The 18,209-nt window shown below is 49.5% G+C and overlaps 1 protein-coding gene across 1 annotated transcript; it reads left to right on the top strand.

Annotated features, from left to right (window-relative positions):
- The first annotated feature begins 5,000 nt into the window (after nt 1–5,000).
- Nucleotides 5,001–17,943, top strand: SOX10 (SRY-box 10). Its single transcript, XM_019544907.1, has 4 exons — nt 5,001–5,202; nt 6,198–6,655; nt 15,408–15,673; nt 16,183–17,943. The coding sequence occupies exons 2-4, from the start codon at nt 6,246–6,248 to the stop codon at nt 16,893–16,895; spliced, it is 1,389 nt and encodes a 462-aa protein (XP_019400452.1). The 5' UTR covers nt 5,001–5,202; nt 6,198–6,245; the 3' UTR covers nt 16,896–17,943.
- Nucleotides 17,944–18,209: the final 266 nt, after the last annotated feature.

Below are 18,209 nucleotides of genomic sequence, written 5' to 3'. Positions count from 1 at the left end.
GCTGTTTTACTGTATGGAAAGATTTCATTGTGAACCCCTCCCATTTTCCCAGGCGGGCCTGGGACAATACCAGTCCTGTGCCCTTGAGACAGGACATGGCACAAAAGCTGTCACTGTCTTATTTACCCAGATTCTTGCTGGGGTGCAGCAGCTCAGGTATTTGTGGTGCATATCCAGTTATCTGTGACAGATCTCCCTGGAGCTTGAGGGAGAGGCTGGGTAGCAATGAAATGGGCTCAGGCACACCAAATGTTTTCTGCAAGGCCTCAGGGACCCCTGGACTTCAGGATCTTGTCTGCACTTCTCTCTGCAAATCGCCTCTTTCTTCCCTTCAGACAGATGCTTTTTCCTTCATGTTCCACTTCACAGTGGATCCTTCATCTTCCCTGCCCAGTAACACACCATAAGGACTCTTTGGGCCAAACCCATCCCTAGTGACTTCAGAGATGAACTTGACCCTGAGTATCTCAATAGTGTCGCCACCATGTCTGGATCTTGCCTTAATATTGCTCCTTATGGTGATTCACCCTGCTTGCTCATGGTTCAAATCTTTTCCTCTGTTTTGCTCCTTAATGCTTGGCTAAAAGCAGGATCTGTGTTGATGACCAATTTTACTCTCTTGCAGGGGGGCTGGAAGTCATAGGAGCCTGGAGTGCTATGTGGGTCTCTTATAGGACTTCCTAGGGCACAGAGGATTTGGTAAGATGGCAAGATGGGAGCAGGGGAGCATGTCACAGTGATACTGCACATGCACATGCATTGTCAGAAGCCCCATCAACAGGCCAGCTCTATATTATTTAGTGCTTTATCTGCAATAATAACAACCACAGTACACTCTCACCAGAGAACGGGCAGCCGGCACAGACCACAGAGTGAGGGTGTCATTTACTGTCACAGGCATAAGTCCTGGAATAGCCAAGCTACCACAGCTGCAACTTACAGGTGGTTATGCAGAGCTCCCAAATAAAATACATCTATATAGTCACAATGGGATGTGTGTGTGTGTGGTGACCTGGAACTGGGTCTGCAGGGGGGACCCCAGGCTTAGAGAGAGAATTGTAAAGGAATCACTGAATGTGTGAGCCAGGCGCTTGATATTCAGAAGCTCCCTCAGTCTTAAGAGCTCACTGGTTGGAAGGTATTTATCTCAAGCACTTTTATGACCCCTGCTACTATGGTACAAAGGCACCTCACTGTCTTTGGTGTCACTCCCTTCCCAGCACCTATATGAGGCTGGGAAGTGCTACTATCTCTCCTTCTGCCAGTGGGGAAATGAGGCACAGAGAAAAGGACTTGCCCACGTGCTTCATGCTAGAAGTGCGTGAAAGAGCAAGGTCTCCAAAGTCCCATGCCAGTGAACCAACTATGCTAGTGTGGAGGAGACTGAGGATCAGAGCTGTACAGATATAATGGGCTAAATACTATTTAGCTGTGAAAAAGAGGTGGAATTTGCTTTAGGCAGATTGCTGTACGAATACCTGCCAACCTGAAAGGATCCAACTGGCCCTCACCCTTATAAAGATCCTTGCTGAAATATATTCAGATGGGTGGCTAATAATGGATCTGGGAGGTTTCTTAGTCTTAGAGAAGTGCTCAAAGAGGTAACATCTTTATTCAGTAGATAGAAAGTTGTTGCCAGCAGTGACTCTGGAGTAGAGAAATGGTCGCTGTTCTTCCCTCACTCGATGTCCCATCATCTCAGTGATATAGAAGGCACCATATAATGATAGAGAGAAATCCCTGTTGACTACCCACAGCCATATTACCAGGAAATGTTACCAGGATAGAAAATTAGGCTGAAAAGGGTTAGAAAATGCTTAGAAAACACCTTAAACACCTGTGCTCCTACTCCAGTTTCTAAGGAACACTTGGGGAACTGAAACTGGACACCGAAAAGAGGAAAGGATCAAAAGAGATGATGAAGAGAAAGAGAAAAATTAGGGTGGGAATGGAGTAAGAAGGAAAGAAGAAAAACACCCTCTTTCCCAGTTAATTGTGAAAAGCCATTGACACGGCATTTTGGTAAAAGCTACTTAGAGCTCTTCTCAGAAAGACCAACGTGTGTGGATTTGATCAGGCTACCTTGACTTTGCTCCATGACAGGGGCACATCGATTCCACCACAAGGTAAAGGCAGGGACTGCTGTTTTCTTCTGTGCTTGTGCAGGAGATCCTGGGCCATAACAAATGCTCTTATAGGCTACCAAACATCAAGTAATAACACTGGAACTACAAACTCTGTGCCTCATACTAATAGTGTCACTGTGGTTTGGCTTCTTTATCCCACCACTGGGAACTGTCATTTTGTGTTCTCTATCCCACATTGTTGGGCAAGTGCGGAAGAGATGTGATCTCCAGCTCTGCCTGTCCATCAGATTTAAGCACCATTTTTTTTCTTCTTAGGGCCAACATAGAGGACCCTGGACATTTTGGTTAATGTGCCAAAAAGGGTGTAGGACACCCTGAAGTCCTGTGTCTTGTCAGGCACTTTGCTCAAGCAAGTCCCTTTGTTGTTGACTCTCGACCTCACTTATAGCAGAGGTTTCAGTCAACTGATGCCTTGCCACTGGGCTATTGGGACTCTGTAATCCCATTCCTGGAAAAAACATCCCCCCCTGTTCTCTCTTTCTCATGAGGCCAGCAAGAACCTGCACCTGGAGGGAGGGAAAATGAACACCCCCTTCTTATTGTATCCTGCTTTGCCCTTCCCCCCATCCCAGGTTGGATATTAGCCTCAGAGGGGAAACAATTGGGCCAGTGTTTCTTAGTCGTGGCTATCTCCCAGTGGGACCAGGAGACGACCCCTTCCCCCTCCCTCAGGCAGTTCCTCTCCTCCATGAAGATTCCTGCATCCATACAGAGGCTCCTGTCAGACTCGTGATAAACCTTGCTAGCCAGGGAAGATGTGCTGAGTTCAGCAGCCTGGATGATACAGTGATGCTGCATCTCATACTCAGTGATGATCATTTGGGCTCTTGGGAAGAAGTGACCTGCCCCCCCCCCAATGTATTTTTCCTGCAGGGAGTTTTAGTAGACCATGGAAACTGCAAGGCACAGAGGTTCAGCATGCCAAAAAAATTCCTGCCACACCAGTGGGAATTCTCCCCACAGACCAGAGAGAGCTCGTCTGTGTGATGGCCCAGGATTCACCAAACCAGCCCTGCAGCGTTGCTTATATGTAGAAACCAGGGCCTCAAAATTTCTCCACTGAGATCTCCATGAGGAATTTGTGTGGATGTGTGTGAGACTTATATTCCTTACTCTTCAAAGGGAAGAGGAGACAATATTCAAAGGGAAGATGCTTTGATTGCTTGCTTGGGAGAAGGGAACACTAGACCCGTGTCTTGGGTCTTTGTCTCAGAGAGACATGGACACTGCTTGAGGATGTAGGAAAGGTCAAAGTTGGCCCTTTGGACAGGGGTTTATTTGGTGCCCTTTACACCTTTTCACACACCTGGTATATCACGTATGGACAGGTATTTGATGCCACTGCCACCACTGTAACCTGCACTTACCATCAGCACCAGGAAGACCACATCCCTGTTCTCACTTACACTGGTCTCATTAAGCTTCCAATAAGCTTCTAGTTGAGCTTAAAGCAGGTCCCCTTAGTGCTGTCCTGTAGCTTCAGCCCCCATTCCTTACCATAGCATTTATCTCCCTTGGGCCCTCACCACACGGAGAGGCAGGAAGCAAAAAAGTGATCCATAACTGTGTAGGGAAAACAGGCAGGCAGGCACCACTTTCAAAGGTGTCAACCCTAGGTTTGCTCTGGAAATTGTAACTCAGTGGGGTTGTTTCCTTGGCTCTTAATGAGACCCTATCCATTATTTGCTCCCTCCTTCCATCATTGCATGTTCTAATGAATCAAGTCCTGCTCCACTGGCTCAGCTTGGACCTCCCTTGATGAAACGATTTCCCTGGGTCTCTCCTCTCCGTATTTCTGGCCTGACACTGAAGCATTTCCAAGTTGGCTCTTCACTTACGAACTTGGTGCCTAGAGTTGTATGTTGGTCCTAATTCGTAACATCTAGAGCCCATGGGATGGTCAGTCCCTGCCAACTTTTCAGTGGGGAACCTTGAATGGATATGCTGTTCTTCACCAGCAAGGGTGAGAGAGGAAGTGATGTTAAGACCCCAGCTAGTAAAGAATTCTGGGAAGGAAAATAATCACAATAGAAAATAAAGCACATAATGCAAAACATCCTAATCCACCGAGCTCTAGAGTTACTTTTACATCCCAGCATGTTTGGGTGTGTGTGAAAGGGAAAGAGAGAGAGAAAGAAAGTGTGTGTTCCCTGGAAACCCTGAGAATCCCCCTCTTTCCTAATGGACCCATGTCACGCCCCATGCTTCCACCCACAAATCTTTAGGATTAATTCAGCCCTTCTTGGTAAGGGGCCAGAGCCTGGGTGTTTGAATGACACGAAACACTCCTGCTTCCCCAGAAGTATGGCTGTGTTGTGACACATCTCTGATGGACACAATAACACACGAAAGGAAGCAAACTGCTGCCTACTGTAGGGCCATTAAATATTGATCCTTCAACCCTGCATTATTTCTAGGACTCACCATCCCCAGGAAGTGCCAGCCTTCTGACTGTAAGCAGCAAACAACGGTGACAAGAACTAGAAGCCATGGATTCCCAACCAATTTCTCGTGCAGCCGATTTGGCCCTTGGAACAAAACCTGCCGAATGAGGCAGAGAGACTGGCCAGGGACACAAATCCTGTCTTCCTTCATGACAATGGGGAGTGCACCCTACCTGTGCCCAGTGACCAGAGGAATGCTTTATTTTAATTCCCCAATAGGAGTACTAGTAGTAGTACTAGTAATACATTTTTTACAGTTTCCCTGGAGAAGCCTGATTTTGGGCATGTGAACTGTGTGTGCTTGAGTTAGGATTGGGGGGCTCTGTCAATGTCCCCTCCCTGCCTGCATCAAATGAATGTATTCTGGCTATAAAGACTGCTTAGCTCCACCTTCTGCCCTTCCCTCCCCCAGTGCTAAGCAGCAAGCCAGTTAGAGAGACATCCAGCCAGGGTATTAGTAAAAACCAAGCCTCCCTCTAGGAATGGCACTCGTCTAAGAGTCTCCTCTGCGCAGAGCTCCTGTAAGCTGCCAGGGCTTGGAGAGGAGAACAGAGGGGCTATTGGGATACAAATTACAGCCCTCTCAGGATTTGCCAGACAGACCGGCCAACGTAAGTTTTCCTACCTGAACACAATCTCACACACACACTCTCTCTCTCTCTCTTTTTTCCCCTCTACTTTCTGTGGCTTTCTGAGTTTCTTCAGGAAAGGTCCTCGTCTCCCTCCAAAAGTGCTTCATTGGAGGGATAACAACCCCTGATCTGCACTGACTCCTTTCTCAACTAACCCTGGGGGGAGGAGAGACACATTTTTTCTATCCAGTTTTGGAAGGGGCTTTTTTTTTTTCATTTAGCATTTCTTTCTTGAGGTGGGAAAACTGTTGTGTGATGGCAGAGACTTTCAGGGAGAACTGTGGGGAAAGAGAGAAAAAGAGAAACTGCATGTCTGAAAGGAACAAGTCACAGCCTAGGATTTTTTTCAGATTCTTGAAATATGTGTAGGTATATGAATAATGCATGTGTGGGGGGCGACTGTGTACTTTTAATTACAAACAAATGAGAGAAGGGGCAGGGGAAATGGGGCTTCTCCCCACGGACACCTTCTTCAAGCCTGCATCAGATTCCCTGTGTGACGACTCCAGGGTGCACTTAGGGTTTGCTTCTTCAGAGACTTTTGCTAAACTTTCCCTGGAATGGGTGACATTTTTGTTCCTGTTTATTAGCACCCAAGCCACAAATTTTTCCTCCTCTTTGCTTTTCCTGAGAATTTCAAGGCAAGTTTTAAATAAAAAGTGTCACTCCCAGGAACAATTCTTTTCCCAGTTCTCCCACCCTCTCCCCGCTTGTCCCCAGCTCCCATTGGACTTATCATCACAGAAGGGGGTTCACTGCTCCTTGAGCTCTCCTTTTGCCTTCCAAAATCTCCTCAATCGCACTTCCAGTTAACCAGGCTTCCCTACTCCCACCCCCATGCAATCATGGTTTTTCTGGTGCACATGGCAGCTCCTTTACTTTGCTGTATCGAGTGTCTCCCATCTCATGGTCAGTTATTGGGGTAGGTTTGTGTCCTTTTAGTTTCAGTGTTTTCTTTTCCATTTTTTCCCTAGAGGGAAGACAGTATTGAGGAGAAAGGGAGAGCAAGAGCAAGAGAAATAATGACAGATGACCAAGACCTTTCAGAAGTGGAAATGAGCCCAGTGGGCTCTGAAGACCATCACTGCCTCTCGCCGGGACCTTCCATGACATCAGATGCCACCTCTCATCTCACCAGCCCGGGGAGTGGAGAGATGGGGAAGGTCAAGAAGGAGCAGCAAGACTCAGAGGTGGACGACGATAAGTTCCCCGTGTGCATTCGGGAGGCAGTGAGCCAGGTGCTGAGTGGCTATGACTGGACCCTGGTGCCCATGCCTGTACGGGTTAATGGGAGCAACAAGAGCAAACCACATGTCAAGCGTCCCATGAATGCCTTCATGGTGTGGGCACAGGCTGCTCGGAGGAAATTGGCTGACCAGTACCCTCACCTCCACAATGCAGAGCTCAGTAAGACCCTCGGGAAGCTCTGGAGGTAAGAGAAAATTGGGTGAGGGCCAGTGGCAATGTGGAGTGGACTGGATGCCGAGCTGAAGGCTGGAAGCAGAATGAGATTAAGAAGGCATCGTTAAAAGGGAATTGCTTCCTCAAGGGGGAACATCATGGGAAACTGGGGAAAGCAAAGTAATCAGGGAAGTGAGGAACTGACAGTGGTCCTTAGGCTCAAATATAGCAGGGGCTTCCTCTGCAAAACTCTATCAATGCCCCTCATTCCCAACCTGCGGTGGCCTCTGCTACTGGCAAACAGATAACCAGCAAGGTAAAATAGGCCCCATTCCTCAAGCCCCATCCCCATCAAATTCATTTCACTTGTGATATCCTTAAGTATATTTGGACCCTGGTCTCAGAGACAGCATGCATCCACACTGCTCGAGTATAGCTGGAATCCTGGTTACAGCAAAGGAGAGGGTGCAGAATAGTCAGGCAGTGAGAACCCAGTCACTCCCCTGAAGCACTTTCTTTTCTGGCCAGCCACAGGCCCGGCTAGCTGGGGACTCTGGACTGCTCTCAGGATAGTGTCAATGTACAAAATGGGAAGCATAGATTCAGTATACAGGAGGGGGACCACACATGCATCCTGGCATGGGACAAGAATCCACTGTCCCCAGAGTAAGGTGATGGAAGCTAGGGGACAGAGAGAGGAGTGAGTCCATGCTAACATATTGTTCAAAAAGGAGGTCACATGGTGCCCCCTTCTTGTGCCCCCAGTACGTCCACCATACCTCACTCTGCACAGCTTCTTCTGGCTGAAGCGTTTCATGGTGGATCAGATTGCTGGGGCTTTGTTTCCAAGCCTGCGGCATTCAAGAAATACCAGCAACCCAGTGACTACCTTGGTAGTGCGCTGACATAAAACGGCACTGGCTTTCCCCACCCACCTTACATACACGTGCCCACTTCCTTTATCCCAACATGTTCACACATACTACCCGTGAGACCCACACTAATATCCATTCCCATTTCAGGTTAACTCATCATTTTTGTGGGTCCTTTCCCCATCTACCCGTCCCTAAGCGAGGCCAGCCCCATTGAGACCAATGGGCTGGGCTGAGAGACTGGGGTGGGGGAATGTGTAATACCCATGTGACATGAAGCCAAAAATTCTGCTTATTTTCTGCATGATGTTTTCCATTAATAACTCAAGAAAGTGATTATAAATGCTTCCCTCCCCCATCCTGCTTTTCTGAGACGCACCCCTTCCCAGCACCATCGCTTCCCTGCCTTGTGTGAACCAATGTGAATTGAGACCATCCACCCTGTGTGAATAGCCTTGGATTTCCAGAAACTGAAACAGATCCCCTTTCATACCCATCCCTCCCCTGAGTGAGATCCTCACCTCCTGGGCGGGGTGGGAGACGGCGAACAAGAACTGCAGTGGAGACTGGAGACTTTTAAGAAAGAGGCAAGCCCCACCCTCCTCATCAACTGGTGCCCAGTTCTCCCACTGACTTCAAGCAAATTATTCTGTGGGGGAAAATCTAACCCTTAGGCATTAGTTTTCCTCTTAATCACATCAAGCAGTTTACTCAAACCCCTTTGCCTTTAATGCAACTTGAGCAAAATGATTTCCTTGGAGAATTAAAGCAAAGAAGCATGGTAGGCCTCAAACATGATTTTCATGTCTGGGTATTCCTACCCGCTTCTCTCACTTCACCCTCCCTTTGCCTGTCCCTTTTTTTATGATTAGTCCACCGTCATGCTCAACCATTGGATATTATACCAGACACTGTTGCTATTTCATTTTCCTTTCACTAACCTCTGATGCCTCCTTTCTAAGAACGTAGGAGCAGATCAACCACCCTGAACCTTTATCCTTCATGTTGCATATTCTTCTACTTTGAGGAGTGGTTCCCTTCTATTTCCCCTTTGCCCCTTCTGATTAGTTTCTCTTGTCTGTACTTTATTAAGTTCCCATAAGTGCTCCATGCCATTCCTTCCTAGCTCCTCCAAATCCCATCCCCTCCCCACCTTTCACTCCCGCGCTTTGTTTTATTTTGGAAGAACAGTACTATTTTGACTTTCAGAAGTACATTTCTTTATGATTCTAGCTTAAAGACCTAGCACTGCAGTTTATGCATTAACATTAACAGAGCCCATAGCATTCTGCTGTCCAGATCTGCCTGATGATGAGTTGTTCATTAATATCCACCCCCACAATGCTGCAGTATTCTGCTTCAAGAGATCTTATCCACTGTCCTAACATTATTGAGAAACAGAGTTTCTTAAGCCTTGACCCTGCAGGTAGAGAGCAGAGCCCCATGGAAGTCTACAAGGCTGTGTGTACAATCAGGGATCTGTCGTGCAAAGGAGGTGGCAGGATCAGGGAATGTAAATACTGAGCAGTGCTGTATTTTTCAATAAGTGTAAACCCCCATATCTGCTCTTGGCTTTACCTTTGCTGATGAACTAGCAGGAAGCCTATTACCTTAGGAGGTGTTCTAACCTCTCTGCATGGTGCAGTAGGACAAGCTGGGAGCTCTTTGTAGGAGCGGGATTGACCTCTGGCACTGGTGTCTGTGTTAGTGTTGCGGGGAAAAGAAGGAAACTGCAACACCATGGGAGATCACCTAAGAATTCAACTGGCCCACTGAAAATTTACCACTGGCTCAGAAAGTCTGCTTGACCTCTGCAGCATACCACACAGTCCCTATGGCCAATGTCCAGCCAGACCACCACCCTTTGGGTAACTTCCCGTCCCACATTCCAGACTATATCTGTCTTGAGTATTTCTAATGCACTCATTACCAGAGCATCTACATACTGACAGAAGATAAGAAGTATGTCTCAAAAGCCCAGAGTTGCAAAAGGGGCTAGTACCCAACTAGAGATGCCTGAAAATCAGACCCCTGCAAGATGTACCTCTAAGCTGGATACCTCAAATCACTGGTTGCATTTGAGAATCCAGGCTAAATGTTGGTTGATCTTATCTTATATCAGTGCTTTGGCACTATGGTAACAGGTGCATTAGATATACCAAAGGCAGAAAGATAGACATCTACCCTCGGTGAGTTGGAAAATACAGAGATCGTTCAAAGGTAATGTTAACCTGAGCGCATTTTTACCTCTCTCTAGTGAGTCTGGTAGAGGACGCTGCCTCTGAGTTAAAAGAGATCTTTCTGAAAAGAGTCTACTAGGTTGAGAAAGAAGCCCCAAGTCCCACCCAACACTGTTCTTTCTATAAAGTGGAGTCTAATCCCTCTTGTTGCAGTAGGCAAGAAACCGCTGAGCCCAGGGCAGCTTTTACAGTCGCTCATGCTGCCACTGTGCTGCTGGGTACTGACCCAGCGCTGCGTAATGCACTTGGGATCTGCAGGGTATGAAAGGTGCCATTCTGTAGGAGACAGAAGGAAGCCAACAGGGAGGTGGAGGCAAGTCATGGAGGCAGCTGACTCTGTCAAATTGCATCAGTGCTGTGTAGACAAATGTTCCTCTAGGGGAGAAGCTGAAGACAAAACTCTCTGACACGTTGCCCCCAAACCCATTCAGTTTAGGAGAGGATTAGAATGAGGAGACCCGCCCTTTGGGGAGCAACAAAGAGAAACAGCATGGTCCATGTAAGATGCTAGACTCTTGCTGCAGCTGGTAGAGCAATGGAGACCATGATGGTCATGACAGTAGGGTGCCACCTGCTGGACCAGATTCCAGCCAGCCTCCTGAATGCCCGTGGGGTGAGACGGAGAGGGAACCCGTGATCCACAGCATGCTGCAATGGATGCAGTGCCTAATCAGCAGTGAGGTGCATTGGCTGAGCTGGACAGGAGCAGGGGGTGATAGAAGGCAGGAGTGAGGTGCTTTGGCAGAGCTATGTCCAAGTCCCAGGAAATGAGAGAGGGATACCATGGCAGTGGAAAGGGCAGTCATTTTGGTACTGAGTCCCTTTACCCCCAGATGAAGATCTCCTTTCCCAAATCTGGCACTGGCATGCAAGGGAAGAAGAAAGCACTTGGGGACTGTTGTCAAGGAGCCATCCCAGGTGCTCACTTTATTAAACTATCCAAGTGCGCGTGCGCTTTTGTGGACCTGTCTATGGCCATAGGGACAGTGGCGCACCCATAGATAATGCCAGCTTTCTATGCTCACTAACTTCTCTCTGCTTTCCCAAGCACTGGGACAGCTGTGTGTGTGTGATTGCAGAAAGAAGGAATTCCTCCCCGCCAACAACTGGAGAAACAGATCAGGAATCGAATACACTGAAAAGACAGGACAGCAACCTTCTGCACAGGCCCACAGGCTTTCCTTGGCTGCTTTCCTCAGCTGGGGTGGGGCGCTTCCTGCTCCTCACAGCACAGGGAACAGTTCTCAAATGGAGCCTGACATAACGAGCATTGAAAATGTCGGCATGAATAGTAGCCAAAATGCCAGCCGGAACCATCTCCGAGGCCAAAATACAAACAGGCATGGGGTGGAAGTGCACAGTAAAAAGCTGAATGTGGGGTGAAGGGATCTCGGTATGTGGATGGCAGCAGAACCTTTCCCCACGCCTTGCCTCAGCTGGGCCGTGGGCCCAGAGAACAGGGTCAGCCTGACAGATCTGGGATGTGATACCCCCTGGCTGTTCATCTCTTCCAAGTCAGTCCTCCCCTTGCTGGTGTACTGCATCAGCATGGGGTAACTGGGGCCCTCACACCACCCTGACTCATCAGCAACTGCAGATGAAGTGGAAAGGCCATGCCTCAGCCCACTCAGTCAGCCGCCGGCCCTGCCAGAAGGTGGGCTTGGGTCCCTCCCCGCCATGCAGCACAACCCCCCAGGCAAAAGGAGAGAGGAAAGAATAAAGGGGCAGTCAGAGGTTCTCTCTTCCTTCCCAAATAGAGGTGTCTGCTGGGTCCCTTTCTCCCACTGCCCTGCCGTGGGTCTGTGCCAAGCATTCCCTGCTGTGGGGAGAGGGCTGTTAAGACCCACTTAAGCCCATGGGCTTTGCTCCTTGACCCCTTCCCTTCGCTGCCTGTGCAAGATTCCATTGCATTAGAGACTGAAGAGATTGGGGGCTGCTGGGGCAGGAAGCAAGTGAAATCTAAATCCCCCAAATCTCCTGGCCTTTGCCTGCTCACACCAGTTTCACTTTGCTAAAGCCGATTTGAGCTCTGATCCTGGGAGGGTGGGCAGAGGCAGCCGGGAGACAGAAAGGGAGAAGGCAAAGGTGTGGGGAGCAGATTTGTTTTTGCCACCCTGATGGCTGCAATGCTTTGGGATGCTGGGGGGGGGGGGTGTAGCTCAGGGAACCCAGCTGGGATGGGGCATTTCCTGCTCCTCACAGCACAGGGAGTTCTCAGACAAAGCCCGTCTGTGAAAAGAGGTTGGAAATCTCCATTTCTGCCTCCGTTGCTGGTCTCCATTGGCAGTCTTGGTTCGGTGTTCTTGGCAGCTCCCACAAGTAAAGGCTGGCTGGGTGGAGTGCCGGCCTCTCCCCCACCCCAGGACTAGCAGGGCATCCTGTGCAAGGACACATGCTTTCAAGCCCCAGTCCTAGTCCTCTGGGATAGAAGGCGCTGGGAGCGCTGAGGAGTCCGGGCCTGGTTCCCTAGTCATTCGTGTGCTGTATGTTCAGGATGGAAAGTTGGCCTCTTGCTCCCCCACTCAGTAGCCAGTGAAGACGGGGTGTCCTGGAAGGACCGGTGCTTCTCAGGGTCACATCTGAGTTCGAGGCTCAGTATCTCACTCCCTGGAGACAATGGGGGATACGAGTGTTGCAGGGTTTGAAAGCATGCCTGATTTGACCTAAGGGAGGCCCGTGTTTGGAGCGACTTGGGGTGGGGGATTAAAGCCCTTCGGGACGTGCACGTGTGGTGTGTGGCAGTGAGAGGGAGGCAGGAAAGCTGGTGCTGGGCCCAAGGACTGAGTTGTTTTAATCTCCTGGATTAAGGCAGTGGTGGAATGCAGTGTGCGGCCATGACCTACTTGGAGCTGCCCGGTGTGAACCTAGGTCAGCACCTTAGGAGGCTCCAGAGGAGGTCACACCCTCTAGCTACTGGCTGGTGGGGGTTGGGGAGGAAGAGGAGTGAGAAGGGGTGCTTAGAAGCCAGTTGGTACTTGCTATACATTTTACAGATTTCTTCGCTATCTCTGCAAGCAACACCCTGGAACCATGACTCCTGCTCCTCCTCGGTTGTTCAGGCCCATTCTTGCTTGTGGATCCTCTGCTCTGCGAAGGGCAATACCTGTGTGATGAGATTAGTGATGAGAGAGCTCTAGCGCTTCAAGGGGAACAGAGAATCCCCTCTAGTATTTGGTTAAACCCCAGAGTCCAGCCCAGTTTTTGGTCATTTGTTTTGCTTCTGCGAGTTCTGCAGCCCCTGAGCGCTGAAGCCCCCAGAAAACCAGCCTCACTCCTCCTAGCACCGATTCTGGAATCTGACTGATACCCAGGATGCTCGCGGTGGGGATTGGGGTGAGGGGAGTCACATGAGCATTTCAAAAAAGAAGCACGGAAACAGATTAAGTATTTTCAGATGTAAAAATAAATGGTTTAGGCCACAGGCCTGCTCTGTTCTTACATCCTCTGCAGTGGTTCTGCTCACGTGACACGAGTTCCTTGGAGTTCCTGCCTTAACTAGAGCAGCCATTGATTTGACAGGAAAACAGGGAATGATCTTAGTGACTTTTAGCCAAAGCTCATCTACATCCAATTTCTGTTTCTAATGGTGGCTCTCAAGTCTTTGCTACAGGAATCACACCGGTCCCATGGGAGGGGAGGTGGAAGGGAATGGTTGTGGGAGCAAGAGCATTGAAAGCAGGGAGAAAAATAAGATGAGCTGGTTTTGCTGCAACATCTTTTCTAACTCGGTCCTAGGATGAGCTGAGCCATGATGCTCAGAGGGGCAGCAAGCTGGCACCCAATACCAGAGGCATGGTGTAGCTTAACCATTCAGTGCTAGCAACTGTTCATGTTGCTAGAGCAGAACCGGTCACACGGCACAAAGGAAGAAAGTTATGCTGCAACACAGGAATGCCAGAACAAGGGCGACCGGGAGAAGTTTGTTTCAGAGAGAGAGAAAAATACATGACCAAGCCCATTGTGAGTCATGAGGATTTGCTATCTCCTTTTGGAAGGATATTCCTAGTGGTCACACATGTGCATGGCCTCCTTGGTAACTGTGAAGCCCTGCTTTGATCACTGTCACCACAGTACAATTGTACTTGCCTTAGAGGATAAATTAAATGTGGAACTGGAGGAAGGGAACTTATTTGTCAGGCTATGCGAAATTTTGCTGGCAGTTTCATTTTGATGCTGTTTCGACTCGTTTCAAGCTCGAAACAGCGAAATCAAAATGAAACAGAGAGCTTTGAAACAGCTTCGAAATGAAATGAGGTAAGTTGAAACGTTTTGAAATTTTCAAAATGTTTCCAGTTTTCGAAGCTCAAGCTGGACTTGCCTGCAGGGAAACAGAAACTAAAGTAAGGGGGTGGGGGGAGAAAGAAGTGCTCTCATTATTGACTGCGTAGCTGGCCAGTGACTGTCATCTTTCCCTGAGGTCCCCTCCAATCCCCGTGGTCTGGGGGAGGGATGGAAAAATTGCATAAAAGACAGCATTGTTTGAACTGCCCTGCTTTCTGCCTTGGTGTCAGTTGAGTGAGGGCGCACCGTAACACACACACAGTGTCACCCACCCATGTCACGAGTTTTGCCTGTCAGCAGCCAGAGGTGCAGGGCCCCAGACTCCCCCTGCACCGATCTCCTCGACAGCTGGCAGGCTTCGTGGCCGCAGCAGGAGCTAGCATGCCTGCAGTTTTCACCCCCCCTGTGCCCCAAGACAGACACAGTCTCACAAGCACCCATGTCACGAGTTTTGCCTGTCAGCAGCCAGAGGTGCAGGGCCCCAGAACCCAGAAGCCCTGCACTGATCTCCTTGGCAGCTGGCAAGTTTTGTGTCCTCAGCAAGGGCTAGCAGGCCGGCAGCTTTCACCCTACTGTGCCTTAACACACACAGTGTCACCCATGTCACGAGTTTTGCTTGGCTCCAGCTTGAGGTGGAGTTTCCCCAAAACCCCTGCACCTATCTCCTTGAAAGCTGCCAGGCTTCGTAGCCTCAGCAGGGGTTAGCAAGCCTGCAGTTTTGACCCTGCTGTGGCTTAACACATATATGTGACATGAGTTTTTTGTTTTCAAGAATTTGAGGTGCAGTTCCCTGAAACCCCTCCAAATACCTCCTTGAAATGTGGCAGACTTCATGCCCTCCAAAGGGGCTAACATTCCTGCAAGTTTCATCCAAATCAGGCCAGAAATGACAAAGTTATAGGCTGTTTTGAGCTTCCCCATTAAAGCCTATGGGCGAAACATCGGAACAGCATTGAAACAGCAAAACTGTTTTGATGAAACGAAATGGAAGAGCAGTTTCGAACCAAAACAAAATTCAAAACGAAATGCTGTTCTGTTGAAACGTTGAAACGCAAGTTGAAATGGAACGGTGCCGTTTCGCACAGCCCTACTTATTCAGGCTGCGGACAGTCACATCACTGGGGAACGCCCAGGTTTTCCACTGCATGGGTATAGTGCTCAGTACCGGGTACAGGACGTAATAATTAACAACAAATACAGAGGATGAAGCTTTCCCAGTTCCACTTAACTGCTCTTCTGCCCTTCCTATTGCTTTTTGGTGTTTCCTAAATGGGGAGGGTCTCTGGTGGCCTGATTTATATATTAACTTGCCATGTACATGTTGCCTTACAATTTTTTTGACACACCTGCCCCCTCCCCTCTGTCTCACTCCCACCCCTGGGCTCTTTAGGCTACTGAATGAAAGCGACAAGCGGCCTTTTATCGAAGAGGCAGAGAGGTTGAGGATGCAGCACAAGAAGGACCACCCTGACTACAAGTACCAGCCACGCCGACGGAAGAATGGCAAGGCCACCCAGGGTGAGGGTGAAGGCCAAGCCGAGGGAGAAGCCGGCGGGGCTGCAGCTATCCAGGCCCACTATAAGAACGCCCACCTGGATCACAGGCATCCTGGGGAAGGATCCCCCATGTCTGATGGGCACCCCGAACACTCCTCAGGTTAGTTCCATCTATGCAGCTAAGCAAGCAGGTGACTACTGGCTCATCCTCTCCCCTGGCCATCTGAAGAATCAAGGCCTCCTATAAGATTGTGGAGCACTCCTGTGTGAACCAAACCTTCTCCTGGGGTCCAGTACTTGGCCCTGACCCACTGTCACCAGCATGGTGGGGGCAGGCGCCTACACTCCACAGGTGTAACCCTCCCAGAGGTCAAAAGGAAATCAACCCTAAGGACTTTATACATGCAATTGCAATTTGGGCTGTGGCCGGCTATCTCCTCCCCTCTTGTGCCTCTACCAAGGTCTTGGCAAGGCACAGTGAGCTCCGAGAAAGGCCTGACAGTCCTGGATCTATGCAATGCTGGGAGCAGAGCTCCCTCAGGTAGCAGGCTGACTATTTGGTTGCCTAGAAGACTGTGCTTGGACTATATGATGAAGGGGTCACTCATTCTCTCTCTCTCTCTCTCTCTCTCTCTCCCTCCCCACTCCCAACTGGTTTCCATCACACAGGTCAGAGCCATGGACCTCCCACACCGCCGACCACTCCAAAGACAGAACTGCAGGCTGGCAAAGCAGACACCAAGCGGGAAGGGCGCTCCTTAGGGGAAGGGGGGAAGCCTCACATTGACTTTGGCAATGTGGATATTGGAGAGATCAGCCATGAAGTGATGTCCAATATGGAGACCTTTGATGTCAATGAGTTTGACCAGTACCTGCCACCCAATGGACACGCTGGCCACCCGGGCCATGTTGGGGGCTATGCGGCAGCTGCTGCTGGCTATGGCCTGGGGAGTGCTCTGGCTGCAGCCAGTGGACACTCCGCCTGGATCTCCAAGCAGCATGGAGTCTCCTTGTCCGCTGCCACATCATCGGTGGTGGACTCCAAGGCACAGGTGAAAACAGAGGGGTCTGCCCCGGGAGGTCATTACACTGACCAGCCATCCACCTCCCAGATAGCGTACACATCTCTGAGTCTCCCCCACTATGGCTCAGCATTTCCTTCTATCTCCAGGCCCCAGTTTGACTACCCTGACCACCAGCCTTCGGGACCCTACTATAGTCATTCCAGTCAAGCCTCTGGCTTATACTCTGCCTTCTCCTATATGGGGCCCTCACAACGTCCCCTATACACTGCCATCTCTGACCCTGCACCCTCCGTGCCACAGTCCCATAGCCCCACACATTGGGAGCAGCCTGTGTATACAACTCTCTCCAGACCCTAGGGACCAGGGCACAGTGACCGAAGCAGCAGCGGAAAGGATCCGAAGAATCAGCACAGGCAGAAGAGCCTCCGAACCCTGAGGTCATTCAGTGTCCTCCATCCACCAGAACCCACTGTGCACCCAGAAGTGCCCATCATGACCCCAGCTATCGCTGGCTCACCCGCCTCGAGGAAGGTTTTTCGCCCTTTCTCCTTCTCAATTCCACGCATGCCAACTGACTGGCTTGCAAAGAACTTTTTTTGGCCTTCTAGATAAGGATAATTCTAGACATGGAGCGACTGGTCCTGGTGGGTTTCATTGTGCATGCCCTTGGCTGTGAGATAAGCAATATTTCCCTTTCCTACCACTCCCTCAAACTGCTCCAGTATTTCCAACAGACCACAATGGCCAACTCTTTGTCACCTGCTGTGGGTGAAGGGTGGCTGGTCGGGCACCTTTGGCAAACATGTTGTGGGAGGAGAGGTGGGGGTGGTGTGGCCGACCTCCTTGTGCTCAGTGTTTTGCAGGATTCCTGCCAAGGATTCGCACATGTACGAATCTTGATCCCTGTTGGAAGACCAACCTACGCTTACTTTCCCATTGACTTTCACAAATGCACCCTATCCATCTCATATCCCACCTTCTCTTTTCCACATGGAGATTTTAAGACTTGACTACACAGTGCACTGGACTCAGGAGCCCACAATTGGGCCTTGTCTTGTTCATATTGCAAAGTGCCTGTGTGTGGAGGAACCCATGGATCACAAAGGTGATGGGACCAAATCCTCCTTTGCAATAATTATTTTGTATTGCTCCTTTGTTTTGGCCATTTCCTTGCCCCCTCTAAAACTTTCCATCCTCCCGTAATATCCCAAAAGATATGCCACCAAAGCCAGTGCTTGCTCTTCTCTTGTGTGTTTGTGCCTGCATGGTATGTGGAAGAATAGGAAATGAAGATATTATGGCACCAATAACTGTCATCTGGAATCTTATTGGCCTAAACAAAGAGTTGGATAAAACAATCACCTTGAGCCCTGCTCCCCCTCCCCTCCCCACACAAGAAAAAACAAAAAAGCTGAATTGCACCCACACCCTTGTGTGTCTTCACTGCCTGTCCCAGTTGACCAGCATCTCAGTTCTACCCTCACTTGGCCTGGGAAGATAGTCTTGCAGTACTTCATGGGGGAAAACACATAATGTTGGCTGAGTATGAAGAAAAATGAGTGAAATGAAAATGGACATCTCCTTTTTTTTTGGCTTTCCAATTGAAAGCAACCATCAGCAACAGTCAGACAGTTCCCCTTCTCCTTGTCTCCATCTTTGCTGCCCTGCTGA

This window comes from Crocodylus porosus, unplaced genomic scaffold, assembly GCF_001723895.1.
Source record: "Crocodylus porosus isolate Cpor-Errol unplaced genomic scaffold, CroPor_comp1, whole genome shotgun sequence".
Lineage (NCBI taxonomy): Eukaryota > Metazoa > Chordata > Crocodylia > Crocodylidae > Crocodylus > Crocodylus porosus.
The sequence above is the reverse complement of the archived record's forward strand: the minus strand, read 5'-3'. Positions and strand labels throughout refer to the sequence as shown.

Excerpts from the sequence above, each read along its gene's own strand:
- SOX10 (XM_019544907.1), top strand. The coding sequence starts at position 6,246 with ATGACAGATGACCAAGACCTTTCAGAAGTGGAAATGAGCCCAGTGGGC. Across the intron at positions 6,656-15,407 it reads ACCCTCGGGAAGCTCTGGAG|GCTACTGAATGAAAGCGACA; the intron begins GTAAGAGAAAAT and ends TGGGCTCTTTAG. Across the intron at positions 15,674-16,182 it reads GCACCCCGAACACTCCTCAG|GTCAGAGCCATGGACCTCCC; the intron begins GTTAGTTCCATC and ends TCCATCACACAG.